At 46.8% G+C, this 24561-nt stretch overlaps 1 protein-coding gene across 1 annotated transcript in view; it reads right to left on the reverse strand.

Moving 5' to 3' along the window:
• Positions 1–6272: 6272 nt before the first annotated feature.
• The window catches only part of LOC309567514 (uncharacterized protein), a 32138-nt gene continuing 13849 nt past the window's right edge, over positions 6273–24561 (reverse strand). The window contains exons 6-9 of the mRNA XM_082272898.1: positions 16375–16667; positions 12266–12346; positions 12063–12146; positions 6273–6410 (exon numbers count right to left, since the gene is read on the reverse strand). Coding sequence (XP_082129024.1) covers positions 6319–6410; positions 12063–12146; positions 12266–12346; positions 16375–16667 — 550 coding nt within the window. The 3' untranslated portion in view covers positions 6273–6318. The remainder of the gene's footprint in view (positions 6411–12062; positions 12147–12265; positions 12347–16374; positions 16668–24561) is intronic.

Genomic DNA, 24561 nt, shown 5'->3' on the forward strand with positions numbered 1-24561 from the left:
GGGTATAAGGACAGAGGGGGGATTGGGGTATAATAGAGGAACAGAGGGGGGATTGGGGTATAATAGAGGGACAGAGGGGGGATTGGGGTATAATAGAGGGACATAGGGGGGATTGGGATATAATAGAAGGACAGAGGGGGGATTGGGGTATAATAGAGGGACAGAGGGGGGATTGGGGTATAATAGAGGGACAGAGGGGGGATTGGGTATAATAGAAGGAAAGAGGGAGGATTGGGGTATAATAGAGGGACAGAGGGAGGATTGGGGTATAATAGAGGGACAGATGGGGGATTGGGGTATAATAGAAGGAAAGAGGGAGGATTGGGGTATAATAGAGGGACAGAGGGAGGATTGGGGTATAATAGAGGGACAGAGGGAGGATTGGGGTATAATGACAGAGGGGGGATTGGGGTATAATAGAGGGACAGAGGGAGGATTGGGGTATAATAGAGGGACAGAGGGAGGATTGGGGTATAATAGAGGGACAGAGGGAGGATTGGGGTATAATGACAGAGGGGGGATTGGGGTATAATAGAGGGGCGGGGGGATTGGGGTATAATAGAGGGACAGAGGGGGGATTGGGGTATAATAGAAGGAAAGAGGGAGGATTGGGGTATAATAGAGGGACAGAGGGAGGATTGGGGTATAATGACAGAGGGGGGATTGGGGTATAATAGAGGGACAGAGGGGGGATTTGGGTATAATAGAGGGACAGAGGGAGGATTGGGGTATAATAGAGGGACAGATGGGGGATTGGGGTATAATAGAAGGAAAGAGGGAGGATTGGGGTATAATAGAGGGACAGAGGGAGGATTGGGGTATAATGACAGAGGGGGGATTGGGGTATAATAGAGGGACAGAGGGGGGATTGGGGTATAATAGAGGGTCAGAGGGAGGATTGGGGTATAATAGAGGGACAGAGGGGGGATTGGGGTATAATAGAGGGACAGAGGGGGGATTGGGGTATAATAGAGGGACAGAGGGGGGATTGGGGTATAATAGAGGGACAGAGGGGGGATTGGGGTATAATAGAGGGAGAGAGGGAGTATTGGAGTATAATGGAAGGACAGAGGGAGGATTGGGGTATAATAGAAGGACAGAGGTGGGATTGGGGTATAATAGAGGGACAGAGGGGGTATTGGGGTATAATAGAAGGACAGAGGGGGGATTGGGGTATAATAGAAGGACAGAGGGGGGATTGGGGTATAATAGTGGGACATGGTGTGGGGATTGGAGTATATTGAAGGAAAGAGGTAGAATTGGGGTATAATAGTGGGTCAGAGGGAGGATTGGGGTATAATGACAGAGGGGGGATTGGGGTATAATGACAGAGGGGGGATTGGGGTATAATAGAGGGACAGAGGGGGGATTGGGGTATAATAGAGGGACATAGGGGGGATTGGGGTATAATAGAGGGACATAGGGGGGATTGGGGTATAATAGAAGGACAGAGGGGGGATTGGGGTATGATAGAGGGACAGAGGGGGGATTGGGGTATAATAGAGGGACAGAGGGGGGATTGGAGTAAAATAGAGGGACAGAGGGGGGATTGGAGTATAATAGAAGGACAGAGGGAGGATTGGGGTATAATAGAGGGACAGAGGGAGGATTGGGGTATAATAGAGGGACAGAGGGGGGATTGGGGTATAATAGAGGGACAGAGGGGGGATTGGAGTATAATAGAGGGACAGAGGGGGGATTGGAGTATAATAGAAGGACAGAGGGGGGATTGGGGTATAATAGAGGGACAGAGGGGGGATTGGGGTATAATAGAGGGACAGAGGGAGGATTGGGGTATAATGACAGAGGGGGGATTGGGGTATAATAGAGGGACAGAGGGGGGATTGGGGTATAATAGAGGGACAGAGGGAGGATTGGGGTATAATAGAGGGACAGAGGGAGGATTGGGGTATAAGGACAGAGGGGGGATTGGGGTATAATAGAGGAACAGAGGGGGGATTGGGGTATAATAGAGGGACAGAGGGGGGATTGGGGTATAATAGAGGGACATAGGGGGGATTGGGATATAATAGAAGGACAGAGGGGGGATTGGGGTATAATAGAGGGACAGAGGGGGGATTGGGGTATAATAGAGGGACAGAGGGGGGATTGGGTATAATAGAAGGAAAGAGGGAGGATTGGGGTATAATAGAGGGACAGAGGGAGGATTGGGGTATAATAGAGGGACAGATGGGGGATTGGGGTATAATAGAAGGAAAGAGGGAGGATTGGGGTATAATAGAGGGACAGAGGGAGGATTGGGGTATAATAGAGGGACAGAGGGAGGATTGGGGTATAATGACAGAGGGGGGATTGGGGTATAATAGAGGGACAGAGGGAGGATTGGGGTATAATAGAGGGACAGAGGGAGGATTGGGGTATAATGACAGAGGGGGGATTGGGGTATAATAGAGGGACAGAGGGAGGATTGGGGTATAATAGAGGGACAGAGGGAGGATTAGGGTATAATAGAGGGACAGAGGGAGGATTGGGGTATAATGACAGAGGGGGGATTGGGGTATAATAGAGGGGCGGGGGGATTGGGGTATAATAGAGGGACAGAGGGGGGATTGGGGTATAATAGAAGGACAGAGGGAGGATTGGGGTATAATAGAGGGACAGAGGGAGGATTGGGGTATAATGACAGAGGGGGGATTGGGGTATAATAGAGGGACAGAGGGAGGATTGGGGTATAATAGAGGGACAGAGGGAGGATTGGGGTATAATAGAGGGACAGAGGGAGGATTGGGGTATAATGACAGAGGGGGGATTGGGGTATAATAGAGGGACAGAGGGGGGATTTGGGTATAATAGAGGGACAGAGGGAGGATTGGGGTATAATAGAGGGACAGATGGGGGATTGGGGTATAATAGAAGGAAAGAGGGAGGATTGGGGTATAATAGAGGGACAGAGGGAGGATTGGGGTATAATAGAGGGACAGAGGGAGGATTGGGGTATAATGACAGAGGGGGGATTGGGGTATAATAGAGGGACAGAGGGGGGATTGGGGTATAATAGAGAGACAGAGGGGGGATTGGGGTATAATAGAGGGACAGAGGGAGGATTGGGGTATAATAGAGGGACAGAGGGGGGATTGGGGTATAATAGAGGGACAGAGGGGGGATTGGGGTATAATAGAGGGACAGAGGGGGGGATTGGGGTATAATAGAGGGACAGAGGGGGGATTGGGGTATCATAGAGGGACAGAGGGAGTATTGGAGTATAATGGAAGGACAGAGGGAGGATTGGGGTATAATAGAAGGACAGAGGTGGGATTGGGGTATAATAGAGGGACAGAGGGGGGATTGGGGTATAATAGAAGGACAGAGGGGGGATTGGGGTATAATAGAAGGACAGAGGGGGGATTGGGGTATAATAGAGGGACAGAGGGAGTATTGGAGTATAATGGAAGGACAGAGGTGGGATTGGGGTATAATAGAGGGACAGAGGTGGGATTGGGGTATAATAGAAGGACAGAGGGAGGATTGGGGTATAATAGATGGACAGAGGGGGGATTGGGGTATGATAGGACAGAGGGAGGATTGGGGTATAATAGGAGGGACAGAGGGAGGATTGGGGTATAATTGAAGGACAGAGGGGGGATTGGGGTATAATAGAGGGACAGAGGGAGGATTGGGGTATAATAGAGGGACAGAGGGGGGATTGGGGTATAATAGAGGAACAGAGGGGGGATTGGGGTATAATAGGAGGGACAGAGGGAGGATTGGGGTATAATTGAAGGACAGAGGGGGGATTGGGGTATAATAGAGGGACAGAGGGAGGATTGGGGTATAATAGAGGGACAGAGGGGGGATTGGGGTATAATAGAGGAACAGAGGGGGGATTGGGGTATAATAGAAGGACAGAGGGGGGATTGGGGTATATTAGAGGGACAGAGGGGGGGATTGGGGTATAATAGAGGGACAGAGGGGGGATTGGAGTATAATAGAGGAACAGAGGGGGGATTGGGGTATAATAGAGGGACAGAGGGGGGATTGGGGTATAATAGAGGAACAGAGGGGGGATTGGGGTATAATAGAGGGACAGAGGGGGGATTGGGGTATAATAGAGGGACAGAGGGGGGATTGGGGTATATTAGAGGGACAGAGGGGGGATTGGGGTATAATAGAGGGACAGAGGGGGGATTGGAGTATAATAGAGGAACAGAGGGGGGATTGGGGTATAATAGAGGGACAGAGGGGGGATTGGGGTATATTAGAGGGACAGAGGGGGGGATTGGGGTATAATAGAGGGACAGAGGGGGGATTGGAGTATAATAGAGGAACAGAGGGGGGATTGGGGTATAATAGAGGGACAGAGGGGGGATTGGGGTATAAGAGAGGGACAGAGGGGGGATTGGGGTATAATAGAAGGACAGAGGGGGGATTGGGGTATGATAGAAGGACAGAGGGGGGATTGGGGTATATTAGAGGGACAGAGGGGGGATTGGAGTATAATTGAAGGACAGAGGGGGGATTGGGGTATATTAGAGGGACAGAGGGGGGATTGGGTATAATAGAGGGACAGAGGGGGGATTGGGGTATAATAGAGGGACAGAGGTAGGATTGGGGTATAATAGAAGTAGAGGAGGGTCGGAAAGGAACAGAGGGGATTTAAATCCAAATAAAGACAATCTGGAATCTATGAAGATACAATTGTAATGTTTATTGAGTGATTGAAGAGAAGTATAATACATGTGAAGTGAAAGTTGCTGTCTTCTCTATCCGGTAATGGATCTCCTGTGCCCCACGAGCCCTCCTGATACCCCTCCTCTGGGTTCCCTGGGGTTCTTTGTCCTGTATATAACATGTACAGAAGATCCTCAGACCGGGTAATGATGAGTCGGAGATATCGTGTGAGGACCCCTGAGATTGTACAATGGGGGGAATTGTTCGGTGGAGAAGGTGCAGTCACAGGGGAGAGGACGTTTCTTGCAGCGTCTGGGGTGCAGCGGGGGATTTATATGATGATCTAGAAGAGAACATTTGTATCCTTGCTGGATCTTCTTTATACAACAAAAGTCATCTGTCTTTCCATGTAAAACATCAAACTGCCCATCAGTGAGAGGAGGCGGGGTAATATCTCAGCGGGGTAATATCTCTCAGCGGGGTAATATCTCTCAGCGGGGTAATATCTCTCAGCGGGGTAATATCTCTCAGCGGGGTGATATCTCTCAGCGGGGTAATATCTCTCAGCGGGGTAATATCTCTCAGCGGGGTGATATCTCTCAGCGGGGTAATAACGCTCAGCGGGGTAATAACTCTCAGCGGGGTAATAGCTCTCAGCGGGGTGATATCTCTCAGCGGGGTAATATCTCTCAGCGGGGTAATAACGCTCAGCGGGGAAATAACGCTCAGCGGGGTAATATCTCTCAGCGGGGTAATATCTCTCAGCGGGGTGATATCTCTCAGCGGGGTAATAACGCTCAGCGGGGAAATAACGCTCAGCGGGGAAATAACGCTCAGCGGGGTAATATCTCTCAGCGGGGTAATATCTCTCAGCGGGGTGATATCTCTCAGCGGGGTAATATCTCTCAGCGGGGTAATAACGCTCAGCGGGGAAATAACGCTCAGCGGGGTAATATCTCTCAGCGGGGTAATATCTCTCAGCGGGGTAATATCTCTCAGCGGGGTGATATCTCTCAGCGGGGTAATATCTCTCAGCGGGGTAATATCTCTCAGCGGGGTGATATCTCTCAGCGGGGTAATAACGCTCAACGGGGTAATAACTCTCAGCGGGGTAATAGCTCTCAGCGGGGTGATATCTCTCAGCGGGGTGATATCTCTCAGCGGGGTAATATCTCTCAGCGGGGTAATATCTCTCAGCGGGGTGATATCTCTCAGCGGGGTGATATCTCTCAGCGGGGTAATATCTCAGCGGGGTGATATCTTCCAGCGGGGTAATATCTCTCAGCGGGGTAATATCTCTCAGCGGGGTAATAACGCTCAGCGGGGTAATAACTCTCAGCGGGGTAATATCTCTCAGCGGGGTAATATCTCTCAGCGGGGTAATATCTCTCAGCGGGGTAATATCTCTCAGCGGGGTAATAACTCTCAGCGGGGTAATATCTCTCAGCGGGGTAATATCTCTCAGCGGGGTAATATCTCTCAGAGGGGTAATATCTCTCAGCGGGGTGATATCTCTCAGCGGGGTGATTGGAATGTAAAGAAAGAAAGCTGCACCTGGAGGTGATCAGGTGGGGGATAGTCCGGGATCGGCCATTGTCACCCTCAATCCTCTTCTTTTCTCTTGGCCAAACAGAAGACGATTTTTCTGTCATCGGGTTGTCGCCCGCTTTGCGACTCCAGAAGCCGGTCTCAGTCAGGTGAGCTCTGCTCCGCAAGACCCTCCGAAACGCAGCCGGGCGAGGAAATGTCCGGAACTTCTGTAGATGCCTTCAATGCCACTCCTAAAAGTTCAAGAACACCAATCACCACCACGCAGCAACACCTCAAACACCATGTTCCTGTGACATCGTAACAGTTTTCCTTACACTGGCTGTGAGTGATCATGTGACATAACAGTGACAGTTTTCCTTGCACTGGCTGTGAGTGATCATGTGACATAACAGTGACAGTTTTCCTTGCACTGGCTGTGAGTGATCATGTGACATAACAGTGACAGTTTTCCTTGCACTGGCTGTGAGTGATCATGTGACATGACAGTGACAGTTTTCCTTACACTGGCTGTGAGTGATCATGTGACATAACAGTGACAGTTTTCCTTACACTGGCTGTGAGTGATCATGTGACATAACAGTGACAGTTTTCCTTACACTGGCTGTGAGTGATCATGTGACATAACAGTGACAGTTTTCCTTACACTGGCTGTGAGTGATCATGTGACATAACAGTGACAGTTTTCCTTGCACTGGCTGTGAGTGATCATGTGACATAACAGTGACAGTTTTCCTTACACTGGCTGTGAGTGATCATGTGACATGACAGTGACAGTTTTCCTTACACTGGCTGTGAGTGATCATGTGACATAACAGTGACAGTTTTCCTTACACTGGCTGTGAGTGATCATGTGACATAACAGTGACAGTTTTCCTTGCACTGGCTGTGAGTGATCATGTGACATAACAGTGACAGTTTTCCTTACACTGGCTGTGAGTGATCATGTGACATGACAGTGACAGTTTTCCTTACACTGGCTGTGAGTGATCATGTGACATAACAGTGACAGTTTTCCTTGCACTGGCTGTGAGTGATCATGTGACATAACAGTGACAGTTTTCCTTGCACTGGCTGTGAGTGATCATGTGACATGACAGTGACAGTTTTCCTTACACTGGCTGTGAGTGATCATGTGACATAACAGTGACAGTTTTCCTTGCACTGGCTGTGAGTGATCATGTGACATGACAGTGACAGTTTTCCTTACACTGGCTGTGAGTGATCATGTGACATAACAGTGACAGTTTTCCTTGCACTGGCTGTGAGTGATCATGTGACATAACAGTGACAGTTTTCCTTGCACTGGCTGTGAGTGATCATGTGACATAACAGTGACAGTTTTCCTTACACTGGCTGTGAGTGATCATGTGACATGACAGTGACAGTTTTCCTTACACTGGCTGTGAGTGATCATGTGACATAACAGTGACAGTTTTCCTTACACTGGCTGTGAGTGATCATGTGACATGACAGTGACAGTTTTCCTTACACTGGCTGTGAGTGATCATGTGACATAACAGTGACAGTTTTCCTTGCACTGGCTGTGAGTGATCATGTGACATAACAGTGACAGTTTTCCTTGCACTGGCTGTGAGTGATCATGTGACATAACAGTGACAGTTTTCCTTACACTGGCTGTGAGTGATCATGTGACATAACAGTGACAGTTTTCCTTACACTGGCTGTGAGTGATCATGTGACATGACAGTGACAGTTTTCCTTACACTGGCTGTGAGTGATCATGTGACATAACAGTGACAGTTTTCCTTACACTGGCTGTGAGTGATCATGTGACATAACAGTGACAGTTTTCCTTACACTGGCTGTGAGTGATCATGTGACATAACAGTGACAGTTTTCCTTACACTGGCTGTGAGTGATCATGTGACATAACAGTGACAGTTTTCCTTGCACTGGCTGTGAGTGATCATGTGACATAACAGTGACAGTTTTCCTTACACTGGCTGTGAGTGATCATGTGACATGACAGTGACAGTTTTCCTTACACTGGCTGTGAGTGATCATGTGACATAACAGTGACAGTTTTCCTTACACTGGCTGTGAGTGATCATGTGACATAACAGTGACAGTTTTCCTTGCACTGGCTGTGAGTGATCATGTGACATAACAGTGACAGTTTTCCTTACACTGGCTGTGAGTGATCATGTGACATGACAGTGACAGTTTTCCTTACACTGGCTGTGAGTGATCATGTGACATAACAGTGACAGTTTTCCTTGCACTGGCTGTGAGTGATCATGTGACATAACAGTGACAGTTTTCCTTGCACTGGCTGTGAGTGATCATGTGACATGACAGTGACAGTTTTCCTTACACTGGCTGTGAGTGATCATGTGACATAACAGTGACAGTTTTCCTTGCACTGGCTGTGAGTGATCATGTGACATGACAGTGACAGTTTTCCTTACACTGGCTGTGAGTGATCATGTGACATAACAGTGACAGTTTTCCTTGCACTGGCTGTGAGTGATCATGTGACATAACAGTGACAGTTTTCCTTGCACTGGCTGTGAGTGATCATGTGACATAACAGTGACAGTTTTCCTTACACTGGCTGTGAGTGATCATGTGACATGACAGTGACAGTTTTCCTTACACTGGCTGTGAGTGATCATGTGACATAACAGTGACAGTTTTCCTTACACTGGCTGTGAGTGATCATGTGACATGACAGTGACAGTTTTCCTTACACTGGCTGTGAGTGATCATGTGACATAACAGTGACAGTTTTCCTTGCACTGGCTGTGAGTGATCATGTGACATAACAGTGACAGTTTTCCTTGCACTGGCTGTGAGTGATCATGTGACATAACAGTGACAGTTTTCCTTACACTGGCTGTGAGTGATCATGTGACATGACAGTGACAGTTTTCCTTACACTGGCTGTGAGTGATCATGTGACATAACAGTGACAGTTTTCCTTACACTGGCTGTGAGTGATCATGTGACATAACAGTGACAGTTTTCCTTGCACTGGCTGTGAGTGATCATGTGACATAACAGTGACAGTTTTCCTTACACTGGCTGTGAGTGATCATGTGACATGACAGTGACAGTTTTCCTTACACTGGCTGTGAGTGATCATGTGACATGACAGTGACAGTTTTCCTTACATTGGCTGTGAGTGATCATGTGACATGACAGTGACAGTTTTCCTTACACTGGCTGTGAGTGATCATGTGACATAACAGTGACAGTTTTCCTTGCACTGGCTGTGAGTGATCATGTGACATAACAGTGACAGTTTTCCTTGCACTGGCTGTGAGTGATCATGTGACATAACAGTGACAGTTTTCCTTACACTGGCTGTGAGTGATCATGTGACATGACAGTGACAGTTTTCCTTACACTGGCTGTGAGTGATCATGTGACATAACAGTGACAGTTTTCCTTGCACTGGCTGTGAGTGATCATGTGACATAACAGTGACAGTTTTCCTTGCACTGGCTGTGAGTGATCATGTGACATAACAGTGACAGTTTTCCTTACACTGGCTGTGAGTGATCATGTGACATAACAGTGACAGTTTTCCTTACACTGGCTGTGAGTGATCATGTGACATAACAGTGACAGTTTTCCTTGCACTGGCTGTGAGTGATCATGTGACATAACAGTGACAGTTTTCCTTGCACTGGCTGTGAGTGATCATGTGACATAACAGTGACAGTTTTCCTTACACTGGCTGTGAGTGATCATGTGACATGACAGTGACAGTTTTCCTTACACTGGCTGTGAGTGATCATGTGACATAACAGTGACAGTTTTCCTTACACTGGCTGTGAGTGATCATGTGACATAACAGTGACAGTTTTCCTTGCACTGGCTGTGAGTGATCATGTGACATAACAGTGACAGTTTTCCTTACACTGGCTGTGAGTGATCATGTGACATGACAGTGACAGTTTTCCTTGCACTGGCTGTGAGTGATCATGTGACATGACAGTGACAGTTTTCCTTACACTGGCTGTGAGTGATCATGTGACATAACAGTGACAGTTTTCCTTACACTGGCTGTGAGTGATCATGTGACATGACAGTGACAGTTTTCCTTACACTGGCTGTGAGTGATCATGTGACATAACAGTGACAGTTTTCCTTGCACTGGCTGTGAGTGATCATGTGACATAACAGTGACAGTTTTCCTTGCACTGGCTGTGAGTGATCATGTGACATAACAGTGACAGTTTTCCTTACACTGGCTGTGAGTGATCATGTGACATGACAGTGACAGTTTTCCTTACACTGGCTGTGAGTGATCATGTGACATAACAGTGACAGTTTTCCTTACACTGGCTGTGAGTGATCATGTGACATGACAGTGACAGTTTTCCTTACATTGGCTGTGAGTGATCATGTGACATAACAGTGACAGTTTTCCTTGCACTGGCTGTGAGTGATCATGTGACATAACAGTGACAGTTTTCCTTGCACTGGCTGTGAGTGATCATGTGACATAACAGTGACAGTTTTCCTTACACTGGCTGTGAGTGATCATGTGACATAACAGTGACAGTTTTCCTTGCACTGGCTGTGAGTGATCATGTGACATAACAGTGACAGTTTTCCTTGCACTGGCTGTGAGTGATCATGTGACATGACAGTGACAGTTTTCCTTACATTGGCTGTGAGTGATCATGTGACATAACAGTGACAGTTTTCCTTGCACTGGCTGTGAGTGATCATGTGACATAACAGTGACAGTTTTCCTTGCACTGGCTGTGAGTGATCATGTGACATAACAGTGACAGTTTTCCTTACACTGGCTGTGAGTGATCATGTGACATGACAGTGACAGTTTTCCTTACATTGGCTGTGAGTGATCATGTGACATAACAGTGACAGTTTTCCTTGCACTGGCTGTGAGTGATCATGTGACATGACAGTGACAGTTTTCCTTACATTGGCTGTGAGTGATCATGTGACATAACAGTGACAGTTTTCCTTACACTGGCTGTGAGTGATCATGTGACATAACAGTGACAGTTTTCCTTACACTGGCTGTGAGTGATCATGTGACATGACAGAGGCATGTTGTTAGACACAGAAAGGAGGTGCACTGTCTGTAGTATGCAGTGAAGAGAACCTGTCATGTAGTATTTTAAAGTTTCTCAACTTAAAAGAAAAATGAAAACAAAAAGTCATTTTGACACCCGTAAGGATAATGAAAGTTTCCGCGCAGCGCTGTGCGTGTTGCACGTCATGCCGTACAGTTCAGTGATGTCACAATGCTAAAACAATCTGAAAATAAAAGGTTCTCTATGTTCTGTAACAAACTGACCTGAGACGTTTGTGTCGGCAACAAACAACGTTGGGGTGTCATACAATTGGAGGTGAACCAGGGCTGTACGTTGCTGCTCCTCCTCCCCCGCAGTGCGCTCTGCAGACACCAGACAGAAGAACTTTAGTAAGATGAGTGGAACCCCCATCATCCTGAATATACAGTCATTGGTCTCTCATCATTTCCCCAGTTCTGATATAACCAGAGCAGGGGTGAAGGTGAACCGCATACACATCTGGGTCTTCCTAATTGTTTCATTGGGGAGAGTAAAGGCGGGACTAATCACTAGACAGGAGCAGCTTGTCTGCACTATATACACCTTCATTGGTTGCCGATTATTGCTCCTGGATCAGTGCTGGGACAAGGTCAAATACAAAAAAGGTCAAAATGCACCGCACTCCCACAGAACTCAGTTTTTGTGCCCACTTCTGCTGAAGTGCTTAAGGCAGCTGCCTCTCCTGCCTACCCCTCAGCCCAGCCCTGATCTGAATATCTCTATACACAGCCCGGGGGAGGGGGGGGGATCTGTGCACTAGGCAGCTAATTAGAGTACAGGAGGGGGGGTGGGGCTTTTCTGTATTACCGGAATAAACAGTTAGGTTCATGGCCTGCGGGCGAGGAACGTCATAGATGTCTTCTTCATCGCAACTCTGATCACTGCTCTCACCTAAAAGAGAGAAAATTGATGTTTCAGAGGGGTCTTCAGGTCCCATATTGCGCCCCCCCCCCCCCCAGCCAGGACATGTACAGACGTCTAGTAAAACCCACCCATACCCTTCATCTTACCAGTGTACAGCGGCTGCGCAGAGCAGAGGAATTGTGGAAGGAGACTTGCAGCATTGGGATCACCATCATCATCATCAATCTCTACAGAAAGAGGATAGCAGACATCAGTCCACAGATCACACACTCCACAGGAGCAATGTGGGGCTTCCTGGGGAAGGATTGCTGTGTTCATGGGGCCTGTACTTGGACCCATTGTCTTAGATACAGCTCAGTAAGGCAGCCCATAGATTATGCAATTATCTTTCTTTCCTCCACAGGTGAAAGGACAGAAAATTGCTCAGTTTCCCCATCAACAGTTAGTGGAATCCTTCCAGCATTGCCATTGTGTTCTGCCAGCAGGCAGCCTTCCCCGTCGGCAGAACACAATGATTAGTGTAAAAAACAATAGGTGTAGGCAGTTCCTAAATGTTTTGCAGGACAATTTCATGGGTCAGATGGTGAACGCACCGGCAAGAAACAATGCGGTACTTGACCTACTGATTACCAACAATACAGACCTGCTCACGGATATAGAAATACGGGGAAACTTAGGAAACAGTGACCATAGGTCAATTAGTTTCAGTATTAATCATAGTAATAGGAAACATAAGGGTAATATAAGGACACTGAATTTCAAAAGAGCCAATTTCCCAAAACTGCACTCTCTGCTAGAAAATATCAAATGGGATAGAACCCTGGGAACAAAGAACACGGAGGAAAAAGGGGAGTGCTTCAAGAGCATACTAAACAAAGGGATTGGCCAGTGCATTCCAAAGGGAAATACATTTAAAAGAGCAAAACAAAACCTGGGTGGCTAAACTCCAACATAAAAATGCTAAAGAAAAGGCCTTCAAAAATACAAGACTGAGGAGTCATTGGCAGCATTTAAGCATTACAAAGAGTGCAATAAGAAATGTAAAGACGAAATCAGGGTGGCTAAAATAGAACACGAGAGACATATAGCGGAAGAGAGTAAAAAGAACCCCAAGAAATTCTTTAAGTATTTAAACAGTAAGAAAGCGAGGCCAGAACACATTGGCCCCATAAAAGACGACAAAGGAAATATGGCCACAGAGGACAGAGAAAAGGCGGAAGACTCTTCAGTCTTCACAAAAGAATCGGGGGGCTACACTAACCCAGCTTGTAAATAACACACCTCAGGAAGTGCCGCCATGGCTAACAGAAGATAGACTTAGAACTAAACTAGAGAAACTTAACATAAATAAATCACCTGGACCGGATGGCTTGCACCCAAGGGTTCTTAAAGAGCTCAGCCAGGTGATTGCCAGACCATTATTCTTGATCCTTAAGGATAGTTTACAGACGGGTATGGTGCCAGCTGATTGAAAAAAAGCCAACGTGGTACCAATATTCAAAAAAGGGCCAAGATATATCCTGGGTAACTATAGGCCGGTCAGCCTAACATCAGTAGTCTGCAAGATTTTGGAGGGGATGTTAAGGGACCACATACAAGACTTTAGTAATGAAAACGGTATTATTAGTAGTAATCAGCATGGATTCATGAAAAATCGTTCTTGCCAAACCAATCTATTAACCTTCTATGATGAAGTGAGCTGCCACCTAGATAAAGGTAAGCCTGTGGATGTGGTGTATCTGGATAAAGGAAGGTCTGTGGATGTGGTGTATCTGGATAAAGGAAGGTCTGTGGATGTGGTGTGTCTGGATAAAGGAAAGCCAGTGGATGTGGTGTGTCTGGACTTTGCAAAGGCCTTTGACACCGTTCCCCACAAACGCTTACTGTACAAACTAAGGAAGGTAGGTATGGACCATAAGGTGAGAATCTGGATAGAGAACTGGCTCCAGGGGAGAGTCCAGAGGGTGGTGATTAATGGGGAGTACTCGGATTGGGCGGGTGTGGAAAGTGGGGTCCCCCAAGGTTCTGTCCTGGGACCAATCCTGTTTAATTTATTCATAAATGATCTAGAGGAGGGGATATCTAGCACAATCTCAGTATTTGCAGATGATACTAAACTAAGTATGCCAATATCTTCTATGCAGGATGTGGAAACCTTACAAGCGGACCTGAACAAATTAATGGGGTGGGGGAGGGGGGCAACTACATGGCAGATGAGGTTTAATGTTATAAAATGTAAAGTAATGCACTTGGGCGTCAGAAATAGGAAAGCAAGCTACTCACTAGGGGGGGGAACCTCTGGGTGAGTCTAAGATGGAAAAGGACCTGGGGGTCCTAGTGGACAACAGGCTTGGCAGTGGCATGCAATGCCAAGCCGCTGCAAGCAAAGCTCTATCTCTCTACTCCTCATCTCACCTCCAGCTCTATCTCTCTACTCCTCATCTCACCTCCAGCTCTATCTCTCTACGCCTCATCTCACCTCCAGCTCTATCTCTCTAATCCTCATCTTTCTCGTGTGCCCTCCAGCTCTATCTCTCTATTCCTTACCTCACCTCCAGCTCTATCGCTCTACTCCTCACCTCACCTCCAGCTCTATCTCTCTACTCCTCACCTCCAGCTCTATCTCTCTATTTCTCACCTCACCTCCAGCTCTATCTCTCTATTCCTCACCCCCAGCTCTATCTCTCTACTCCTCACCTCACCTCCAGCTCTATCTCTCTACTCCTCACCTCCAGCTCTATCTCTCTACTCCCCAGCTCTATTTCTCTATTCCTCACCTCCAGATCTTTAAGAGGTGGCCCAGAAGAGCAGCAGCCCTCACCTCACCTCTATCTCTCTACTCCTCACCTCACCCCCAGCTCTATCTCTCTACACTCCTCACCTCCAGCTCTAGCTCTGTACTTCTGGGCAGACCAGCTGTGCCTTTATGAGGCTCATCATGGTCCCAGCTATGCTAGCTTGGGGAGGGGGCTATTCTGCTGGAGCAGACAGAGGGACTTTCTTTTTTGGGGATCCGGTCTGAAGTCTTCACAGGTGAGTTGTCTGGAAGGAACTGGAAGGAGGCGTCCAATTATCTATGGACATTAGTAAATACAGACCAATATGAGAGATCCCAGTGACTATGTGCAGCTGCTATCCCTCTTGCATCAGAGTCAATAGGTACTTAAAAAGGACATTTTTCATGGTCCCCGATGTGGCTCTGCCTACCCCTTGCTGCTGCAAGGACTGTGCTTAGATTCTTTAGAAGGATAAGTGTCCTCAAGTGACCACTTAATGCTCCTGGACTAATCCACAGTTATCCTGCACTCCATCCAAGTTCAAGTTTTGCAATAAAGCATCAAAAAAAGAACACCTCTAGACTGATCAATGAGCCGGAAGAGTACCTGTGACAGTGTGCCTGGCTGCTGGTACACACATTGGGAAATGTAGCACCCTCCTAGTCAGGTGCTAGGCAGAGAGTTGCTTATCAGAAGAGCAGGAGGAAAAAACATAGGTGCACTCAGCTTATCTGGGAGCTGGATTGATAGCTAGGCCTGCTTAGTATGCTCAGTGTGTAACTCATTTGGTCTCAAGGAGTGTCCCCAGCACATCCAATGGGGAGGCACATTGGATGCTGAAGGAAACCTGACCAATGATACACAGGCTTTTGGTACTGTCCTAGGGGTTTGGCACAGACAGTGATGCATTATGGGACATGGTATAAAAAGCCACTGGCACACGAGAAAGGGGTCTTTGGGCGGGAAGCTAGGTCCCAGAAGGAGGGTGGCGGCTGCTTCCTCTTCTGCAATGGTTGGTGGTGGTCACAGGCAGTCGGCCTAGTGAACCAGTGTATGTGAGGCTGAACCCAGAGGTGCAGAAGAAGCTGACTGCAGGAGATGGGGCATCAGTGAATCTGGAAAAACAGTGTTGGTGAGTACAAAGGAACTTGCCCAGGGGTCTGCCCAGGAAGGGGACCACTCCGGAGTGTAGAGTCAGTGAACGGGTGTCAGCTAGCATAGAGAGAAAGGGGGGTACTAGGGGAGTACCCTGAAGAGAAGTACCATAGAAACACTTACTTTATCCTCATTCAAGTGGCAGGATGAGGCAGCGGCCTTGTCGCAATCTCAAGTTAAATGTCCTCAGCATTGTGAATAGTTAACAGTTGGAGTATCCCACTCATCCCTTCTCCCATCCCAATTTAAATAAAACCACAAAAACAACAGTACAGTATTAGTGTATACAGCAGTGCTGGACTTCCTCAGGTCTATATGCTTACCAGCAGTCTGTACTGCTCCTGGAAGTTGTTCAGCGATGTCATCGAAGACCACCACAGGCTGATCAGAGTCCTTCAGATTGTGTTCAGCGGTGACCACCACAGGCTGACCATTGTCCTTCAGATTGTGTTCAGTGGTGACCATCACAGGCTGACCATCGTCCTTCAGATTGTGGTCATCAGTGACCAACACAGGCTGACCATCATCCTTCACATTGTTATTATCGGAGACCACCATTGGCTGACCATCTGCGGAGGAGAAGCTGACCTTCTTGATCAGTTGTGGGATGTCGTACCTACAATGAGGCCTCATTGGTCAGTGCTGAATGTGAGTGTTAGAATCAAAAATTACAGTGCCTTGAAAAAGTATTCACACCGCTTTAGATTTTCCACATTTTGTCATGTTACAACTAAAAACTTAAATGAAGGCCAAGGAACACCAGACAGGTCAGGGATAAAGTTGTGGAGAAGTGTAAAGCAGGGTTAGGTTATAAAAAAATCTCCCAAGCTTTGAAGATCTCACAGAGCGCTGTTCAATCCATCATGGGAAAATGGAAAGAGTATGACACAACTGCAACCCTACCAAGACATGGCCGTCCACCTAAACTGACCGGCCGGGCCCCTACCAAGACATGGCCGTCCACCTAAACTGACCGGCCGGGCAAGGAGAGCATTCATCAGAGAAGCAGCCAAGAGGCCCATGGGAACTCTGGAGGAGCTGCAGAGATCCACAGCTCAGGTGGGAGACTCTGTCCACAGGACAACTATTAGTCGTGCGCTCCACAAATCTGCCCTTTATGGAAGAGTGAGAAGAAGAAAGCCATTGGTGGAAGAAAGCCATAAGAAGTCCTGTTTGCAGTTTGTGAGAAGCCATGTGGGGGACACAGCAAACATGTGGGGGGAGGAGCTCTGCTTAGATGAGACCAAAATTCTACTTTTTGGCCTAAAAGCAAAACGCTATGTGTGGGGGAAAACTAACACTGCACATCACCCTGAACACACCATCCCCACTGTGACACATGGTGGTGGCAGCATCATGGTGTGGGGATGCTTTTCTTCAGCAGGGACAGGGAAGCTGCTTAGAGTTGAAGGGAAGACAGATGGAGCCAAATACAGGACAATCTTAGAAGAAAAGACCTGAGACTGGGGCGGAGGTTCACCTTCCAGCAGGACAACGACCCGAAACATCCAGCCAGAGCTACAATGGAATGGTTTCATGTGTTAGAATGGCCCAGTCACAGTCCAGACCTAAATCACATTGAGAATCTGTGGCAAGACTTGAAAATTGCTGTTCACAGACGCTCTCCATCCAATCTGACAGAGCTTGAGATATTCTGCAAAGAAGAATGGGCAGAAATGTCCTCTCTAGATGGGCAAAGCTGGTAGAGACATCCCCAAAAAGACTTGCAGCTGTAATTGCAGGGAAAGGCGCTTCTACAAAGTATTGACTCCGGGGGGGGGGGGGGGGAATACAAATGCAGCCACACTTTTCACAGATTTATTTGTATCATTTATCATTTTCCTTCCACTTCACAATTATGGCCACTTTGTGTCGGTCTATCACATAAAATCCCAATAAAATACATTTAGGTGTTGGTTGTAACATGACACAATGTGGGAAATTTCAAGGGGTGTGAATACTTTTACAAGGCACTGTATATCATTTTAAATGGTGTGTCTGTGATTTCAACTGTCCTCCGTTGTAAATATACGGCAGGTAAAAGAAGTACCAAACACATCACCATTTTTCTCGGTAAATCTATTTCTAATGACATTAAATTTTCCTCACATGTCGGTGACAACCCATGCAATCCATACATAAAAAGACACCAAAACAAATCCATTCATGAATGAAGTTCTGTGTAATAAAAATGGAAGGACACCGGTAAAAAAGTATTGAACACACTAACTGAAATGTATTTAACCACTTGCCGACCGCCGCACGACTATTTACTGCGGCAGTCAGCCGCTCCTGGGCAAACCGAGGTAGGGCTACGTCGCTCGCCCAGGAGCCTGTAGGGGGCGAGCGCGCGCCATTGGAGGCGCGCTCCCGTCCCCGCTCGTTCACAGGGATCCCCGTGTGTGTGACTGGCGGCTCCGATGTCCGCCGGCCACTCGCGATCTCCCAGAGGAGAGGGAGAAGGATGGACGGCTGATGTAAACACAACCATCTGTCATTCTCACTGATGTAAGTGCAGAGATCATATGATCTTGGTATGTAGGATCGTATGTCTCTGTGGTTACATCACAAGCCATGCCCCCCCCACAGTTAGAATCACGCCTCTAGGGATACATTTAACCCACTAATCACCAATAAAGTTAACCCCTTCCCTGCTAATGTCTTTTTCATAGTAACAGTGCATATTTTTAGCACTGATTACTGTAGTAATGTCACTGGTACCCCCAAAAGTGTCAAAAATGTCAGTCAGGGGTCCGATCTGTCCGCCGCAATGTCGCAGTCCCACAAAAAAAAAAAAAAAAAATTGCAGATCGCCGCCATTACTAGTAAAAAAAAAAAAAAAACAATAAAAATGACATAAATCTTTCCCGTAGTTTGTAGAAGCAATAACTTTTGCGCAAACCAATCAAAATACGCCTTTTACAATTTTTATTACCAAAAATATGTAGCAGAAAACAAAATTGGCCTAAAATGTTAAAACATTTAGATTTTTACATTTTTTTTGGGGGGGGGGGGGGGGGAATTTCATATAAAAAAAATTTGAAAAATATTGTTATTTTTTCAAAATTGTCGCTCTTTTTTTGTTTATAGCGCAAAAAATAAAAATCGCAGAGATGATCAAATATCACCAAAAGAAAGCTCTGTTTGTGGGAAAAAAAGGACGTCAATTTCATTTGGGTACAGCGTTGCACGAACACGCAATCGTCCATTAAAATCACGCAGTGCCGAATCGCAAAATAGGCCCTGGTCTTTGAGCAGCCAAATCCTCCGGGGCTTAAGTGGTTAATACTTGGTAGAAAACCCTTTGTTGGTAATGACGGCTTCAAGTCGCTGGCTCCTGTGTGGAGGAACGAGTCCCATGCGTTGCTCAGGTGGGATTTTGGCCCATTCTTCCACGCAGTCTTCAAATCTTGAAGGTTCTGTGGGCCTCTTCTATGAACTCTGATCTTTACTTCTTTCCATAGATTTTCTATTGGGTTCAAGTCAGGTGATTGGCTGGGCCATTCTAGCCGCTTTATTTTCTCTTTCTCCTTGGCTTTGTGTTTGGGGTCATTGTCTTGCTGAAATGTCCACCATCGTTTTTCATCTTCATCATCCTGGCAGATGGCCGCAGATTTTTATCACCATTCATCCTTCCTTCAATGATATGAAATTTGCCGGTACCGTGTGCTGAAGACAGCCCCGCCCACACCATGATGTTTCCACCTCCAAACCTCACTGTTGGTATGGGGTGTTTTTGGGGTGATGTGACCTCCAAACATGGGGTGTAGTATGGAAATTTTGGTCCCATCTGAGCAGACTATTTCCCCCCTGTATTTCACAGGCTGGTCTAAAACTTTAACCACTTTACCACCGGAGGATTTTGCTGTCTTACGTCTGGGCCACTTTTTGCGATTCGGCACTGTGCGACTTTAACTGACAATTGCGCGGTCATGCAACGCCGTACCCAAACGAAATTTACGTCCTTTTTTTTCCCACAAACAGAGCTTTCTTTTGGTGGTATTTGATCATCTCTGCGATTTTTATTTTTTGCGATATTAATAAAAAAATGCGACAATTTTGAAAAAATAATAATATTTTTCTACTTTGACAGTTAAAAAATATCCAATATATTCAATTTTTGTTATATATTTAGGCCAAAATGTATTTAGCTCCATGTCTTTGACAACAAATTCTCAATGAGCGTATTTTTATCCGTTTTAAGACCGGAAGATTTTACCCCATTCCTGACCAGGCCATATTTTGCGATTCGGCACTGCGTTAATTTAACGAACAATTGTGCAGTCGTGCAACGCTGTACTCAAATTAAATTGACGTCCTTTTTTTCCCCACAAACAGAGCTTTCTTTTGGTGATATTTGATCACCTGTGCGATTTTTACTTTTTGCGCAGTAAACAAAAAAAGAGCGACAATTTTGAAAAAATAACATTTTTCACATTTTTTTATATGAAATTCCCCCCAAAAAAATGTAAAAATCAAAATTTTTTAACATTTTAGGCCAATTTGTTTTCTGCTACATATTTTTGGTAAAAAAAAAAATCGCAATAAGCGTATTTTGATTGGTTTCAACAAAAGTTATTGCGTTTACTAACTATGGGAAAGATTTCTGTAATTTTTGGTGTTTTTTTTTTTTTTAATGAGTAATGGCGGCGTTCTGCAATTTTTTTTGCGGGACTGCGACATTGCGGCGGACAGATCGGACCCTTGACTGACATTTTTGACACTTTTGGGGTTACCAGTGACATTACTGCAGTAATCAGTGCTATACATATGCACTGTTACTGTAAAAATGACACTGGCAGGGAAGGGGTTAATTTTTATTGGAGAGGGAGGGGTTAATGTATGCCTGGTGCTTACTGGCATGTGTGGGGGGAGGGGACTGAGTGACACAGGGACAGATCGCAGGTTGAGCTATGCTGAACCCTGCAATCTGTCACTGTCTGTCACTTAGGAGATCCGCCCTCTCTGTTTACACAAGCGGGCGGATCTCCACACTAGATCCCCGACGATCAGGGAAAAGCAGCGGTGATCACCGCCGCTCCTCCCCTGGCCCGACTCCCGCTGTGACTGAATACAGCGGGAGCGAGCCTCCGGCGGCGCACGCGCGCCGCCGAGAGAGGGAATGTCTGGTGACGTAGGTCTACGCCGCCAGACGATAACGAGCCAATGTGCCGAAGTAGAAGCACGGTGAGCAGTGGGCAAGTGGTTAAACGCTTCACCATGCGTTTTCTTCAGCAATGGCGTGCTGCGTGGTGAGCGTGCATACATGTCATGGCGGGTGAGTGCATTACTTATTGTACATGCTTATTCCAGGTCTTTCTGAAGATCTCCACAAGTGCTCCTTGGCTTATGGACAACTCTTCAGATAATTCTTTTCACTCCTCTGTCAGGAATCTTGTGAGGAGCACCTGGTGGTGGCCGGTTTCAGGTGAAATGACGTTCTTTACACTTCTGGATTATGGCCCCAACAGTGCTCACTGGAACATTGAGAAGTTTGAGAAATCCTTCTGTCCAATGCCATCAGTATGTTTTGCAACAATAAGGCTGTGAAGATCTTGAGAGAGCGCTTTGCTTTTACCCATCATGAGAGGTTTCTGGTGTGACACCTTGGTAATGAGACACCTTTTTTCTAGGCCATCAGTTGAGACTGAACCAGCTTTCTAATTACCGATTTCAGCTGCTGTCTTGGCTTTCCATGCCTTTTTGCACCTCCCTTTCAATGTTTTTCATGTGTTCAATACTTTTTCCCTGTGTCATTCCATTTTATTACACAGAACTTCATTTCTGAACAGATTCGTTTTGGTGTCTTTGTATGTATGGATTGCATGGGTTGTTACCGAAATGTGGGGACAATTTCATGTCAATAGCACCTTTACAAATATATTTACATAAAAAAATTGTGACACCTTCAATACTTATTTTACTCGCTGTATGAGACACTTTGGGGGAGATTTACTAAAACTGGAGAGTGCAAACTCTGGTGTAACTCTCCACAGAAACCAATCAGCTTCCAGGCTTTATTGTAAAAGCTTAACTGAACAAGCTGGAGTTAGATTCTGATTGGCTGCCATGCACAGCTGCACCAGATTCTGAGTGCTCCAGTTTTAGTAAATCTCCCCCTTTTTATTTTTTCTGACAGGAGCTATGGAGACGTCAGGAACAACTACCTTGTACCTAGTTAAAGTGATCCCATGCCTGGATCATGAAGACTAAAGTTGTTCCGTGTCCGGATCATGAAGACTAAGGTGATCCTGTGCTTAGATCACGCACACTAAAGTGATCCTGTACACCAATCATGCACACTAAAGTGATCCGTGCCCAGGTCATGCATGCTAAAGTGATCCTGTGCACAGATCGTGCACACTAAAGTGATTCTGTGCCGGGATCACGCACACCAAAGTGATCCTGTGCACAGATCACGCACACCAAAGTGATCCTGCTCATGCACACCAAAGTGATCCTGTGCCCAGACCATGCACACTAAAGTGATCCTGTGCTTAGATTACGCACACTAAAGTGATCCTGTGCACGGACTATGCACACTAAAGTGATCTTGTGCATGGATTATGCACACAAAAGCGATTCTCTGCACGGATCATGTATACTAAAGTGATCCTGTGCAAGGATCATCCACACCAAAGTGATCCTGTGCTTGGATCACGCACATTAAAGTGAATATGTGCCTGGGTCATGCACACGAAAGTGATCCCATGCCCAAATAATGCACGAAAAAGTGATCCTATGCCCGGATCATGCACACTAAATTGATCCCGTGCCCGGATCATGCATACTAAAGTGATACAGTGCCTGGATCGTGCACACTAAAGTGATACAGTGCCTGGATCATGCACACCAAAGTGATCCTGTGCTTGGATCATGCACACTAAAGTGAACATGTGCCCGGGTCATGCACACAAAAGTGATCCTGTGCCCAAATAATGCACACAAAAGTGATCCCGTGCCCAGATCATGCACACTAAATTGATTCCGTGCCCGCCGGATCATGCACACTAAAGTGATCCCTTGCGTGGATCATGCACACTAAAGTGATCCTGTGCCTGGATCATGCACACTAAAGTGATCCTATGCCGGGATCATGCACACTAAAGAGATCCAGTGCCCTGATCATGCACACTAAAGATATCCAGTGCCCTGATCATGCACAGTAAAGTGATCTTGTGCCCGGGTCATGCAACCTAAAGCGAACCAGTGCCCGGATCATGCACACTAAAGTGATCCGTGCCCAGGTCATGCATGCTAAAGTGATCCTGTACACCAATCATGCACACTAAAGTGATCCGTGCCCAGGTCATGCATGCTAAAGTGATCCTGTGCCCGGATCATGCACACTAAAGTGAGCCTGTGCCGGATCATGCACACTAAAGTGAGCCTGTGCCGGATCATGCACACTAAAGTGAGCCTGTGCCGGATCATGCACACTAAAGTGAGCCTGTGCCCGGATCATGCCCACTAAAGTGAGCCTGTGCCCAGATCATGCACACTAAAGTGATCCCAAGCCCGGATCATGTACACTAAAGTGAGCCTGTGCCAGGATCATGCCCACTAAAGTGATCCTGTGCCCGGATTATGCACACTAAAGTGATCCCAAGCCCGAATCATGTACACTAAAGTGATCCCAAGCCCGGATCATGCACACTAAATTACCCGGATGGGCCCGTGGACCTGTGCAAGAAATAATCCTTATCTTGCAATCTTTCACGGCGCCCGTGCCATTTGGCAGCCTGTGTCTATTCTCCCAGATCTCCTATGCCATCCTATCAGCAGGGCAAGGGGGGTAAGAAGCTGCAGATCGGGACAGAGAGCATGAGACTTTTCATATTAACAAGTGGATAATCATCTGCATGTTGAAATAATAAGTTTGGCAGCTCCCACCCTCTGTTCTGATCTTAAACTCCGCACCCGCCCATCTGATAGAATGAAATCGGCAGGAGACCTTGGAGAATAGACACAGGCTGATAACTGCCTCTGCCCTGCCGAAGGTAAGTCTGTGCAGGGGAAGCAGAGATTGGAAGGGGCACTGTGTTGTTAAAGAGCAAAGAGGGCTCCATGGCTGCAAGGAGGACTGTGATGGGGGACACCATGACTGCAAGGAGGACTGTGATGGGGTAATGCTATGACTGTAAGGAGGACTGTGATGGGGGACGCCATGACTGCAAGGAGGACTGTGATGGGGTAATGCCATGACTGCAAGGAGGACTGTGATGGGGGATGCCTTGACTGCAAGGAGGACTGTGATGGGGGACGCCATGGCTGCAAGGAGGACTGTGATGAGGGCCATGACTGCAAGAAGGACTGTCATGAGGGCCATGACTGCAAGGAGGACTGTGATGGGGGATGCCATGACTGCAAGAAGGACTGTGATGGGGGATGCCATAACTGCAAGGAGGACTGTGATGGGGACGCCATGACTGCAAAGACTGTGATGGAGGACGCCATGACTGCAAGGAAGACTGTGATGGAGGATGCCATGACTGCAAGGAAGACTGTGA

The sequence above is a fragment of the Pelophylax lessonae genome, assembly GCF_965119305.1.
Source record: "Pelophylax lessonae genome assembly, chromosome: 11".
NCBI classification, from domain to species: Eukaryota; Metazoa; Chordata; class Amphibia; order Anura; family Ranidae; genus Pelophylax; species Pelophylax lessonae.